General features: G+C 37.2%; 1 protein-coding gene across 1 annotated transcript in view; it reads right to left on the bottom strand.

Annotated features, from left to right (window-relative positions):
* The window catches only part of ncapg2 (non-SMC condensin II complex, subunit G2), an 82,077-nt gene that overhangs the window by 38,684 nt on the left and 28,090 nt on the right, over nucleotides 1-15,303 (bottom strand). Inside the window, exons 13-15 of the mRNA XM_039753608.1 lie at nucleotides 9,279-9,431; nucleotides 6,239-6,461; nucleotides 1,489-1,592 (exon numbers count right to left, since the gene is read on the bottom strand). Of these exons, the coding sequence (XP_039609542.1) occupies nucleotides 1,489-1,592; nucleotides 6,239-6,461; nucleotides 9,279-9,431 (480 nt within the window). The remainder of the gene's footprint in view (nucleotides 1-1,488; nucleotides 1,593-6,238; nucleotides 6,462-9,278; nucleotides 9,432-15,303) is intronic.

Here is a 15,303-nt window from a genome sequence, read left to right as displayed (position 1 = left end):
CATGAGGTAGGGCATTGTTGTGCACCAGGAGGAACTCAGGATCGACTGCACCAGCATAGGGGCTCGCAAAATGGGTCCAAGGATTTCATCCCGAGAACTAATGGCAGTCAAGGTGTTATTGTCTAGCCTGTAGAGGTCTGTGTGTCCCTCCATGGATATGCCTCCCCAGATCATCAATGACCCACCACCAAACCGGTCATGCTGAACAATGTTACAGGCAGCATAACATTCCACACTTCTCCAGACCCTTTCACGTCTGTCACATGTGCTCAGGGTGAACCTGCTCTCAACTGTGAAGAGCACAGGGTTCTAGTGGTGGACCTGCCAATTCTGGTATTCTATGGCAAATGCCAATTGAGCTCCACGGTTCCAGGCAGTGAGTAATGGGCCCACTAGAGGATGCCGGGCCCTCAAGCCACCATCATGAAGTCTTCTGATTGTTTGGTCAGAAACATTCACACCACTGGCATGCTGGAGGTCATTTTGTAGGGCTCTGGCAGTGCTCATTCTGTTCCTCCTTGCCCAAACCAGCAGATACCGGTCCTGCTGATAAGTTAAGGACCTTCTACGGCCCTGATTAGCTCTCCTAGAGTAACTGCTTGTCTCCGGGAATCTCCTCCATGCCCTTGAGATTGTCCTGAGAGACAAAGCAAACCGTCAGGCAAAGGCAGAGCAGTTGGACTAGCTGTGCAACCTCTGTAGAGTCCAGTATCGCCTCATGCAACCAGTAGTGACACTGACCGCAGCCAAATGCAAAACTAGTAAAAAAAAAAAACAGATGAAGAGAGAAAAATGTCAGTGGCCTCCACCTGTTAAACCATTCCAGTTTTGGGGGTCGTCCCACTGTTCCCTCTCTAGTGCTCCTGTTGTTAATTTCACCAAAGCAGCTAAAACTGATTAACAACCCCCACTGTTACTTAACTGACCAGGTCAATATTTCAGACATTTTACTGACTTGTTGCTATACTCTGATTAAATAAATGTTCCTTTAATTTTTTTGAGCAGTATAGGTAAATATGTAGAAAGAAAGGTATCTGTATATTTTAATAGAGAACTTTATTTAAATACTAAATGACAGGTAGACACATGCATGAAATTTGGTGGTAGGAAAACACCATCTATTTTGCTTTTGAGCTTCACTGTGAATTAAAGTTGGTGTCAACTTCACTCATCGCTCTATGTAGAACAGTTACCCTGGTAGTGCAGCTGACAGCAGCATCTCACAGACTGTTTAATCTCAACATGGGTTTAAACAAAATAGACAAAAAGAAACCAATAAGGTATACTGGGCTAAAGGGCATGTTTTTAGATTTTATGGGAAAAAATGTCAATGATTTGTGCAGATTAAATTTGTGTCAGCTGTATAATAACAAAAACTGGTTCAAACAAAACAATTAAGAAAAAAAAACAGACAAAATGACTATATATTTAAAAAAAACAAAAAACAATACATTTACAGTGCTCTGAAAGGAAAATTATTTTACTTACACTTGAATTTTCCTTGTTGCTTTCCAAAGCTTCATCTTGTTCTTCATTCATTGATTTCTGAATTAGTGTATTTAAGCATCGACGAATAGTCAGCATAAGTTTTGCTGAAATAAGTTTAATAAACAAATTACATCACTACAATGAAGACAAAAAGACAAAATAATTTCTAAAAAATTTAAATATTTATGCAACAAAGATATAAAACAACAGTGCTCTTCATATAAACAAGGATAAAACTGCTATTGTTACCATGTGCTCAATAAATTTGAGGTAAAAAGTTGGGGCAAATATGGGGCAAAAATGTCCCATTTCTACCAAAATAAGCTGTTGCATTTGAGAGTACCATAATTTTTTGCTCCATCATCCCATTTTACGCAAAAATTTACACTATAGCAGTTAGCTGCTGTGTGCTCCTTTCCTTATTGATCAAGAATTTCCTGGTGCTTTAGTTGTACACCATTAAAAAGGTTTCAATAAGTAGCACTGGATTTAGTTTTACGTTTTCCAACATTAGAAATTAGTTCTCTCCCCAGTAATAAAATCAAACAGTTTGGGTTCTGACAGAAAACAAGAAGACATAACCATAACACATAATATGAGTACAGTAGACGCCCGCAAAGTCGCAGTTCAGAGTTCGTAGCCTCAGTCGTTCTCAGATTTTTCTTTAGAACCTAATTAATAATTGTTAGTGGAACCGTAAATATCATCCGCAATTTTTTATGGCTTTTTTCGTGGCAATACTGTACTGTAGAGATAACAGGAAGCAACCGTAGAGGAAAACGTGGCTTGGGATGGTGAAAGTAGCCAATCCGAGAGCGTTATTCATTTCTCCTTACTGCAATGTGATGCAGTTCAAGCTGAGTGTTCTCATGTTTTACGTTTTGTTCTTTTTAAAGCTGCAAAATGCCCAGCGCTTTCTAAGGCTTCTGGTAATCAGCCTAAGTGCTAGAAGAGGTTTAAGACACTTCAGGAGAAGGTAAAACTATTGGATTTGTTCCGGGAACTAAAAAGTATGCCGCAGTAGTGCGCCATTATGGCATCAATGAAAGTACTGTACACTACATAAAGAAGAACGAGGCAGCGATCAGGAGTACAGTATCAGTAAGTTTCTGTGATAGTGCCAAAAAGGTATCGATCGTAACAAATAAGAATATCATCAGGATGGAATCTGCCTTGGCATTGTGGATCACCGACTGCAGGAAGAAGAACATCTCCTTGGACAGTAACATCATCCATGAGATAGCACAGAAACTGTACCAGCAGTTCGCTACAGGAGACAATGTAGAAGATACCAAAGAACCGCAATCAGGACCATCAACAGCACCGTAGCCCAAAGAATTTCAAGCCAGTAAGAGATGGTTTGATCATTTTCAGAAACGATTCAATATTAAAAGTATTTCTCTACATGGAGAGGCACATCTGCTGACAAAGAAGCCGCAGAGAAGTACCCGAGACCTTTAGGAACATCATAGAAACAGAGGCATCACCTGAGCAGCTGTACATCCACTGCATCATACTGCACAGCTAATTCATCATCATGATCAATATCATTCATTATTAGCGAGTACCCGTACATTTTACTGTATACCAAAGAAAATGTGCTTGCATGAATTAAAGTACATATAGCGGTAACATCTGTATTTTACATTCTAGCACTGCGGGAGACATAGCAGTACAGTACTGTACAGTATATGGGTTTACCTTTACAATCTTTTTATAGGTAATGTATTAAGCCGAGTTTGATATGAAGTTTATGTGTTCTGGGGGCATATTTAGGGTTGAATGCACAAAAATAGGCATTTTTTTTTAACCACATCCAAAATTCACAGTTTTTCCACAATTCTCGGGCGTGCTAGGAACGTAACCCCCGCAAATTTCAGGTATGCCAGCCTCAATTTCCTAGAAATTTTGTGCTTATTTCAGCCAGTTTCATTTCCAAAGAGAAACAGGGTGAGTCACGCTCGGTCACCAAGGCAGCTAAGTGTCATTGTCTTAGTGGAGTGTTTTGAAATGACAGTACATGAAATTCCCATTTAAAGAGAAACAAAACCTCTGAACAGCTCCTGGTTTTTCTTTGTAGCATATCTAATGTTGCTGAATTCACATTTAAATTAATCTTACATATTCATTACAAAATGGTGAAACATTTAAAGAATTACATATATTAATAGCTTAAAATGCATACCTCAATAATTAAATGCATTTGACCTATTATTATTTTATAATGATCCATGTGTTTTTCCCCCACTAGTAAAATATTAAAAATACAAAATGTTCTATCCTTGGGGATATTCCAATAAAACACATACACTCATTATAAAGTTCGCCAAGTCTGGTCAATAAGTAAGCTCTGAACAGCACAGTGAAACAATTTATAGGGTAACCCTTATCTCGTATGCAAGTACGTGAAAGTATCTTGTACGAATGTGAAAAAATCTCGTATGTACATAGAGGTATCCTGTATTTACGTGAAAACATCTTGTATGCACGCAAAAGTATCCTTGCAAGTTCAGTGCGTTTTTTTTTTTTTGTTGTTGCTTTTGTCTTACGTTTCACATCTGGAATAAACTATATACATAAATACTTTTTCATACCGGCTTGTACATGGTATAATCTGCCCCCTCACTTTTCCCCAGTGACGCCACCTAAAGGATGGATAGAACCTTGCAAGCCTTTTTATCCCATTTCTTAACATGCTGCCTGAAGACTGCAGACCAACCACATGCGTTACCTGGTATGTAACTACCCATACAATCAGATCGAGACTCGGAGTATGGATGCTATGATCATATATATATATATATATATATATATATATATATATATATATATATATATATATAAAATACATATACTTATATATACACATATACATATATATATATATATATATATACACACACATATATATATATATATATATATATATATATATATATATATATAATTATAATATATTGTTTGCTATGATGAATGCTTATATAAATAAGCCAGCAAATCAGGGATCTTGCGTTTACAGGATCAGGAGCAAAGTTATGCATTTTGGGTAATAGAGAAATGTTTAAAAGCTGTTGTTAATATGCCCATTAACCAAAAGGCATAACACTGTGGTAGAAAAATTTCTCCACTTTATAACTGATAATGCAAACTAACAAATAAACTATCAAAATCCATGGAAGTGATGTGAAACAACAGAAGTATTGCAGCATAACGTGTCAGGAGTAAAAAGATACTGAAATTAGTGCAAGGTTTTAATTAAAAAAAAAAAAATCTTACAGTCGAATGTCCGTGTTTGCCTTCGAATAAGAATAATTTTAAAACAGATTATAATTCTATTTGAGTAGTAATATCCAGTGCGACAGCTCTAGTCCATATAGGTGTTCTTCTCAAATACACAAAATGTGTACGTACACTGAATTAAAGCGTTACTAAATCGCAAAATCTGTATAGTGCTATTGTGAATGACTGTTAAAAAGTTTAACTATAACTCGTATATATTGTGGCTTCTATTAAAGCAGCAATGTGGGATTAAATATAGGTGTTAGGGTGCGGAGGCAAGTGAAAAAGATGGCCGTCATGTGTGTGTGACTTGTGAACAGCTGCCTTTGTGAAATATTAGTTTAGTTGAAGTTAGTGTGCATTAATAAAAATATGACAAAATTAAAACATTTTATGTAGCTATACGAGGGTGAGTCAAAAATCATCTGCACTCCGGTTATATTAAAATTATTTATATTAAAAGGAATACGAAAGCTTGCTGGCAAATGGACAAAGTGTAATGAAAGCACGGAGATTATGTCAAAAAATGATTTTTTGATGTATTTGTCTTTTCTGAAAGTTGATTAAAATAAATTCTACAGCCCCAGTGCGGATAATTTTTGGCTCACCCTTGCAGTAAGCATCTTAAAGAGCTTCTTCATTTTTACAGTATGTCTCATACAGAATTGAATTCTGCAATGCTTTATGGTCAAGTTGCTCAAATCAAATCACTTCATATTCTACAGTTAACTCAAAGGCAAAATATAACATTACTGCTTAAATGTCTTCACTGCTTTCGGAGTGCAGTAAGTTAAGGGTCAATTTTAAAATTTTCTCTCTGACATATAAAGTCACAAGACGTTTTTCTCCACCAATTCAAAAAAGTCTTACATTATAATAAAAAGGCTTACAAAATTCTCATAGGGATCAACAATGTTAACATTGCAAAATTTTTGCAGCTAATTTTAAAAATTCATCTTTAACAGTACAATTGGAAAGTACGAATAATAAGCTGCATTGAAAACAGAATTCAGGACGAAGTTTTTCCAAACACAATTGAAACAAACTGTCAAATCATTTAGTCGTTGTTAGTCTTCCTTTGTTGTTTTAAGAACATAAAGAAATAAATTAATTCAATAATTTACCCAGCAAATGAAATAAACCAGACCTATACGGTGCTCTCTCTCTCTTTTATAAAACATCAATACTCTAATAGTTATAAAAATATAATAATTACAATACTACTGTTAAAAATGCTTGGAATTAATCCATTTTACTTTAAAAATGCATTCAAAAAGTAATTTATTTCCATTTAACAAAATTTTAAAAAAAAATCTTGATTGTTTGTTGCTATTTAAATACTGCATCATTTATAATTTCACAAAAAATAATACTGCAGTATTACAGACTGTTTATCATCATCATCATGTATAACTTCACCATGGTCTCATTAAGAATGCTTGTTTTTGATCACAATCTAATGAAATCTTACCTATATTTGTGGGGGCCGTATAAACATATGCATACTGATAGAACTTTCTTGCAGCCATTGGATTCATCTGAATTAGTGTAACACATCGCTCACACCAGACTATTTCAGATTCATTAACAGGGAAGAAGGAGTTAAAAAGAAGGTTCACAATTCGCTTGGAAACAGGTGGAGAGTCAATTTCAAGTCTGACCAAGAGATGTTCCATTGAGCACACTTTCCAAAACTAAAGCAAAATAATTAAACACATAGGTAACTAATTTAAAATAAATGATAATCTGAAAATTCTTTTTATTAAAGCATGAAGGACTACCACATATTCCATTTATCATAATGTACTTTGTTACATTTAGATCCTTAGAAAACTGAACAATAATTGAACAAACAATACAGAATCACATTTTGAAATGGTTACAACAGAATGAACTAAAACAAACTTTATGTTTATTTTCATTGACAGTAAGATAGAACAGATGAGAAGGACAATGATAATGACCACAAATATACTGATCAGAGATTTCAAATATTTAAATGAATGGTGTCTTCAAACAGCATTTGAAAGCTTCATCTATTCACTGTGCTGTTAATCCCATTACATTATAAAGGAAAGCTGTGACGGCCAACAGAAGGTTGCATAATTCAACCTAGTTTTTAATGTTTTTTCTGCTTATTTACTACTTAATTTATCTATTCAGATTTGCTTGTTTAGAAAATTCATAAAAGTACATAATGGTAAATAAGGAAACCATTACTATAAAGACATACATCTTTTCACGAACTTCAGTCACAAAACAATGCAAACATGTTTTTCACACGTTTGACATTAACCAGTTTTCCATCCAAGGAGTTTTTGCGAAAAAATATTTAGCGCTTCAAATTTTAGCTGATGGAAATGCTAATTATCGATAAAATGTTGTACATGTCAACATAATATTTTTCCGTTTAACTTTAGCACATAAATTCCAATTCGATACTTCAGATGTCGCAAAAACTACATTGGAAACACTTTTTGTCGGAAAAAAAGGGCTTTAACGCAAATAAATGTGTCACATGATACATTTTCATCACGTGCAATCAAATAGCGGAGCGGTTCACATGGTCTGATGAAGAGACTCGTTATTTCTCGTGATGAGCCAATGCAGTAGCGGATAGGCTGGGTCTCCTGCTACTAAAAGGGGTACCTGAACTCCCTCCACAACATCTGTAGCCTGGGGGTGTCTCTCAGGATGTCTAAATAATACAAAAACCGCAAAGGTAATTTACTGTGCCAGTCAAAATATTTAATAAACCATGTGTTTCATTATCTAAACATTTTTTTCTTATTATTAAATGGCAGATGTTTTAGCATATATGAGAAATTCTCTCATTAATATTAACTTTAGTTTTTTTTGATTAAACGTCGTTATTTTGTATTAATTCAAATTTCAGTTTTAATTAAAAACCTTAAGGGAAGCAGGTTACAGTACTAATTCAGTTGTTATTGCACTGAGAAGGGATGTTGAAAGGTAGGCTCACCTGTACAGATCCGATGCTGCAAACACAGCTGCATCATGGGCACTTCCAGGAGTGCCAACGCAAATGTCTCGTATCATGCACCTGTCATCAACAAGGGCCTGGAGAACAATAGATGGCCACCCTCTGCGATTAATGTAATCGCTGTAGCCTTCCGTCGGGGGAAGAATAGGCACATGCGTGCCATCTAGCGCACCGTAAATCTGTGGCACAAGATGCACCAAGGAATTGCGGTATGCAATTTCATTGGCCTCCGCTACAGTCGGAAGTCTGATATAAGGCCGCATTAATTTTTCTTTAATAGCGGTGCACACAGCATATACACATCAACGGATGGTAGTTTTACTAACCCCGAAAGTTTCTCCAACTACTCTATACTCAGCGCATTTTGCCAGCTTGTAAAGGGTGATGGCAATCCGCTTTTGGTTTGGAACCGGTGGTCGGTGGCAACCTGTGATGGGCGAAACATCAGGACTGATGAATCCACACAACATCTCAAACGTCGGCCGTGTCATTCTAAAATGTTGCAGCCAGAGATTTTCTGTAAAGTGTCTCTCCACCACCTCCTCCCAGAAGGTCTTATTCCGTCGTCTCTCCCATACCCGTGGGTTTTGTCGCACTGGGGTACTTTCTTCGAGCTCTAGGGCTATCGGACAAGCAACTGCTTCATTCTGCTGTCGTCTTCGGATATTATGTATAATTCTAATTATTTCTGAAACTGAAATAACAGTAAGCTGGCAAAAAAAAAAAACTGTCTGAATAATCTCTCCATTTCTTTGTTCCTTTCTTTAGTGGAGGGGGTGTAACGTGGAAAACAAAAGGTAGATAATTTGTGACATACACAAAATAATGTATGGAAACTGCTCAAGGGCAGATTTTTTTTCGCAATACAACAAAACTTATGCGACAGTTCGTTTTTGGGGGATGACGTCATCACGCACGCCATTTTATCGCTAAAAAGCCAGTTAGATGGAAACAGGCTGGAGACAGCAAATTTCGCAAATTTTTTTTTACGTATATTCTGTTTGTTGATAACAAAACGTCGCAAAAAACTGGATGGAAACTTGGCTATTGTTAATTCTTTTCCATTTTTCTCTTGTTGACTACAGTGAATTGGAGAAAAAACAACACACAAACTAAGCATGCTGTGAAAGAAGATTGTGAATAATAATTCATAAAAAAGTGAGATATTTTACAAGCCAGAACATAGAGCTTGTTTCAAACTAATTTGCTCATGTTTTCACATCTGGAAAGAACAAGAAATTGATGCATATTTTAAAAAATAAGAGACATGTATCTTCTACCACTTTAGTTAAAAAATAAATTTAAATTCACTTACTAACAGTATGTTGATCAACTTCTGTCCATTTCCTCAACTTTTTAATATTAGAGAACTGTTTTATCTTGCATTTAATGAAATATCCTATCAAACTTTTTTCAGGACTACCAGCACCAAACCATAATTATTTATTTCTACATTAACAAAAGGTATCCAATGTCTGCAGGTACTTAGATAGATAAAGATGCTTACCTTAGCTGCTTTGACAGCTTTAATTTTTTGCAAAAGATCCACAAAAGCCACTCTGACTTTCTCGGAATGATCGTGCAAGCTGTTTTTAAGAACTGGTAATAGCTGTTCAAGAAGAGGGTGGCTTAGTTTGTTGTCCAAAATTACTGTCATGCACTGAAGGGAAAAAAACACCTTTACTATGTTAATAAAATAAATTCAAGTTAAAATCCTTCATCAATCACATTGAAATTACTCTAAATGCACCCAAGGCAAGATCTAGCTTGCAAAGTTGTGATTTAACACTAGCATCCCTAAGCTGTATGATTTGGAAAGGCAGGAAATTAACAGGATTTTGGACAAAAATCGTTACATACTTATCGAATCACTTTGATGCCCCAATCACTCCTAATTCACTAACATATTTGCAATATTCTTTATATCCCCAGAGGGGATCAATGTGTGGTGGGAAAATTTGTCATAATATCCTATACAACACAAAAACCATACTTTGCTTAACTTGAAGAACCTGAATCCACCTTTTATAAAAGTTAGTGGTAAAGTGATATTAGGCATGCTGGGCATGTGGTTAAATCCCATATCCTATCATTTTTTGTATTATATATAAAAATCTATACATTATTTCTGCTCATGTTTTTCCCTTTTTTGTTTCTTTTCTCTTGGATAGGATTTAAATCTTGTTTTGTTATTTTGGTTTCTTTGCATTTTTAATTTCTGTGAATTGATTTTAACGTATATTGTTATTTGTGTTATATTATTGTTGAGTGAGTAGTATGCTGTTGTAATACTTTGATTTCTGTGTATATTAGTACAATTATGGGAGCTGCGACAAATATCTAAATAAATACACACACATATACATATATGTGAGGGATGGCAGAGTCTTTATCTGGCCACAATGACTCATTAAAGGAAGGACATGGGGAGATGGCTTTTGAAGGGCGCTATCTCCCCAGAACAACTACTTGGCAGCCCCACTGGGTTGTAATGGTCCCAAGAATTCCCACAGGGCTGTATGGGAATTGGTACTTGGCGGCTCAGCCCTGATGGGTTCTGTTCTGTGGATAACCCCCCTGGAGCTATGGAAGCTGCAGAGCCCAACTTTGGGTTTTCACCACACCTGACAAAGAGACTTGCTAACCAACCACCTGAAGCACTCCAAGGTGCAACATAAAGGTAGGGATAGACAACACTTTCCGGAAGAGGAGAGGAGGCAGAAAGGACAAAGAATAAGAAAGAGAAAAGACCAATTGCTGTATTGGGCTTATGGACTGTGGTTCTTGGTACGTTGGTGCAGGAAATGAGTAAAAAGCGTTTTCTACACAGAATAACTGTAGATGCTGGCATACGCAATTTTTTTTTTTGCCCTGACGGTTAATAGGACACTGGTGGTTAATTGATTGATGGAAATTTAAGTTTTTACTTTAAGTATATAATGCTGGATTAAGCTTTACCCAGGTAAGCTAGGTTCCCCAATTTCTGGCTTTACCCGTAACACACACACACACACACACACACAGAAACTCTTATGATTTTCTTTCATGAGTGGCTCTTTAGTCTTACGGCCGATAGATAGATATATATCTAACGGGTGTCCCAAAATCCACACAAGATTTGAATTTGGCGCCATTTGTGCGGTAAAGTGTTCCCAATGAAAAAAAAAAAAGACAGCGTGACAGCTCACAGTTCAGGGTTATTAAAAATGGAGCGCTACATGAAAGAACATGTTTTCATCGTTGAGGAATTTTAAAAATAATGAAGGTTTGGCAGCTACAGTTCGCAATTTTCAAACAAAATATGGTCGGAATAGTGATTTAACTTCATCAATTTTTTTTCTAACAAAATCATCTTCAGCGATGAGGCTCATTTTCATCTTGATGGCTTCGTTAATCGTCAAAATTGTCGCATTTGGGGTTCAGAAAATCCAAGAGTGATTATTGAGAAACAAATACATCCACAATGTGTCACTGTTTGGTGCGGATTTTGGGCTGGAGGCATCAATGGACCATTCTTCTTCGAAAATGTGGCTGGTCAGGCAATAACAGTTAATGGTGCTCGCTATCGTGACATGATAATCCAGCTTTTTGTGCCTAAATTGCAAGATATGGATGTGGACGACATGTGGTTTCAACAAGACAGTGCCACATACAATACAGCCTGAGAAACAATTCAATTACTGCATGAGTCATTTCCTGGTCGTGTAATTTCCCGTTTTGGTGATCAGAATTGGCCGTCCAGATCATGCGATTTAAAGCCATTGGACTTTTTTTCTTTGGGGTTTTATAAAAAGTCTAAGGTTTATGCCATCAAGCCCACGACCAACCACATTTTGAAGGAGGAAATTGAGCGCTGTATCAACGAAACTCAGCAACATTTATGCAAAATGGTCATGGAAAATTTGGACAAAAGAGTGCGTATGTACCAGCAAAGCCATGGAGGCCATTTACCCGATATGCTATTACGTACATAACCCTATACTGTATATTTTATGAATCAATTAAAAATTTACAATTTTTAATTAAAATCCTGTGTTGTCTATCAAAATTAATTCTTGCGTGAATTTTGGGACACCCTAATATATATATACTAGCAAAATACCCGCGCTTCCCAGCGGCGAAGTACTGCCTTAAAATTTTTATTAAGAAGAAAATTAAACCTTTTTAAACTGAGGGAAAATATACCAATAATTATTTGTTAAGGATCTCTTTGTATACCACATTGTGAGTTTGGCCCTCCGGTTATAATATGACCAAGCTGTGCGCTAAACTTACTCTTGAGCATGCAACGTACAGTTGGCCATGTGAAGAGTAATCTTGTTTCAAATCTCACAGCTTGGATTGCTGCTGTCATAATCAGTTTGAGTTTCATGGTTTGTTTCAATTCCGACAGTATTTGTAGGACTTGTGTTGAAGAGACATTCGGCATCTGTCAAGCATTGTAAGTATACAACCGGTTTCATCAATAACTTCACATCCAGCTTTTGAGAGTTTAAACATTTATAAACATCAAAGTGTCCACTACTGAAATCGTCACCTGTGAATCTAAAATGTTTAAGAGGCATTGGCGGTTGTCGAAAGGTGTAAAATATTTGGCCATTTCGGTACACTTGAAAGCGACAACTGAACAATTCAGCGGCAGCCATCAACTCACATGCAGAACCATAGGTGAAGGGCCTAAGCATTTCACTCTTATAGTGCTCCTGTGTAGTATAATTATCTCCTGTACCATCATCAGTCCACACCTTGAACCTGTCCCAGTCATTCAATACATAAGACACAATGTTCCTCCGGATATCAACAGTGAGCCTAATATGGCCGGGTAATATGTAACAAAGAGAATGGAAAAGGTAGGTGCCATCTCCAGGCATAGAAACCACTCGGTAAGTGACAGTTCTTTGATCGATGGTGATCACCTCGATAGACATGTTAATGGGGGTACGATTGGAATGATAAAGGAAATGGGTACCTGAACAATGTAAAGTAAGTCTAAAATACCTACACAATAACTATAATCGTAATAAATGAACAATAAAACAGTGGAGAAGCCGTGGATTAAATTAAAAGGCTGTAGTTATCAGCAGGGAGACGTGAATCCCGTGGCGTAGCAAGGAAGGGAATGTAGAGACTGGAGCGCCGGGCGACCTTATATAGGCAGGCAGCCAACAACGTGGGAGGCGTTGGGATGGGGCACCCAACGCCACCTCACACGGTAACCGAGCTGCAGACTATGGATGTATATATGTACGTAAGTAGGATTCAGTTAGCGTTGGGAACCCGCGTACCAAATTTCTTGAAGATGGGCCCATAAGTAACAAAGACCATTGAAAAGTTCAATATGGTGGCCGACAGTGGCGTCATACCATCGAAATAAGTACGTACATCGGTTTTGGTTAGCGCAGGGAAGCTGCCTACCAAATTTCCTGAAGATGGGGCCATAAATAAGAAAGTTCAACATGGCGGACGTTGTCGACCGTTATGACCGTTACGTGTAGAATTTCGAAAAGAAACCTACTTAACTCTTGTAAGTAAGCTGTAAGGAATGAACCTGGCAAATTTCAGTCTTCTACCTACACGGGAAGTTGGGGAATTAGTGATGAGTGAGGGCTTTGCCTTTTATTAGTACAGATTATACAAAGATTATATATATATATATATATATATATATATATATATAGATAGTGGAACCTCGAGATATGAGTTTAATTTGTTCCAGCACTGAGCTTGTATAGCTTAATTTCGTATCTAGAACAAACTTCCCCATTGAAAATAATGGAAATCCAGTTAATCCATTCCGCACCCCCAAAAATATCAACATAAAAATCAATTTTCCTAACAAATAACACTGATCTATACTAATAAAAGGCAAAGCCCTCACTCACTCACTCATCACTAATTCTCCAACTTCCCGTGTGGGTGGAAGGCTGAAATTTGGCAGGTTCATTCCTTACAGCTTCCTTACAAAAGTTGGGCAGGTTTTATATCGAAATTCTACGCGTAATGGTCATAACTGGAAGCAGTTTTCTCCATTTACTGTAATGGAGATGAGCTTCAACGCCGTGGGGGAGTTTAGTGTGACATCATCACGCCTCCCACGTAATCACGCAGTACATAGAAAACCAGGAAGACCTCAAAAAGCGCTGAAGAAAACATGCATTATATAATTGAGAAGGCAGCGAAACAATAAGAAGCGGCGAGTGACATATACAACCATATTCATGAGTTCTGCTACTTCGGAAACAAAGCACGATGTACATCTACACTTTGAATTAAGTTCATAGACAGGCTTCGCTGGCGTTTGTAATTTAGTGCCTGCCCATATAAGGCCGTCCGTCAGCGGCAATCCAATAGCAAACTGCCACGGGTGAAGGACTGTGCTTATGGAGAGGAAGATGAGATGGTCAGGGTGGTGTTTGACACAAACTCAGCGAAACTGCGAGAGAAAGTTTTAAGTGCCAGGACTAAGGTAACATTAAATACAGCCATGGACATAGCACGAGATGGCACCAGCACAGCTGGGAACCTTCGATGCATGTACACCGAGTGGCTCACGTGAACTGACGCAGTGCACAGATAAAAGCAACAGTTCCAAAGAGCTGAACAAAACCGAATTACACAATTGAAAAGGCAGCAAAAATATGAAGCGTCTCATACATACAAGCATATTCATAAATCCAACTACTGCGGAAACAAAGCACACGTTGGAAAAAGTCAATGTCCCGCTAAAGGAAGACAGTGTAAAAAAAACCCGTGCATGCAGTGTGTCAGGTCTCAGATAAAGAAGAAGACGAGCTGTTTATTGATGCAGTAAGAAACGAATCGATGAATGAAACCTGTCATCTTTACAGCGATTGACAAACACGGAATGTAACTTGAACACAACACATCCTACAAATACGAACCTGATTGAAAGAAATAATGATAATCAAATCCTTGATGACAGCAACACTCAGTAACACTCACAAAACAAATACTGTATATTGACAGTCATGTTACGTTATTTTTAAAATGTTCCCTTTTCTTTTCTAGCTTTTTAACACACTACTTCTCGCTGCGACGCTGGTATATATATATATATATATATATATATATCCCGATCTACATACTCGAATAATGGATACTTTATTTGCCATCAATGATTGTTTTGGTAAAGCCATACTCAGTGTATTCATTAGATGAGCGGTAAAAAGTAAGAGCGAGGGAGGATGACTTATTGAGGCATGCAGGCTGTAGTCTTGCGTCAACTCTATCTGAATTGCGCGATCACATTTGAAAAATATATCTTTTCAAGTTCTATTTAGTCCATATGTGTCAAACTCAAGGGCAGCGGGCCACATCCGGCCGGCATGTAATTATATCCGGCGAGATCATTTTATATACTGTATTATTGTTATTAAAGCCGGGTATATGAAGCGCTGGTAACACAATAAACTACAGATCCCATAATGCAGCGCTTCAGCTGCCTTGCGAACACTTACGCGTTAATCAAGTCTACCTTATGATGCTGCAAGTTATTGTGAAGCTAGCTCACA

Source organism: Polypterus senegalus, chromosome 5 (assembly GCF_016835505.1).
Source record: "Polypterus senegalus isolate Bchr_013 chromosome 5, ASM1683550v1, whole genome shotgun sequence".
Lineage (NCBI taxonomy): Eukaryota > Metazoa > Chordata > Cladistia > Polypteriformes > Polypteridae > Polypterus > Polypterus senegalus.
This window is presented reverse-complemented; position numbering and strand designations above follow the sequence as displayed.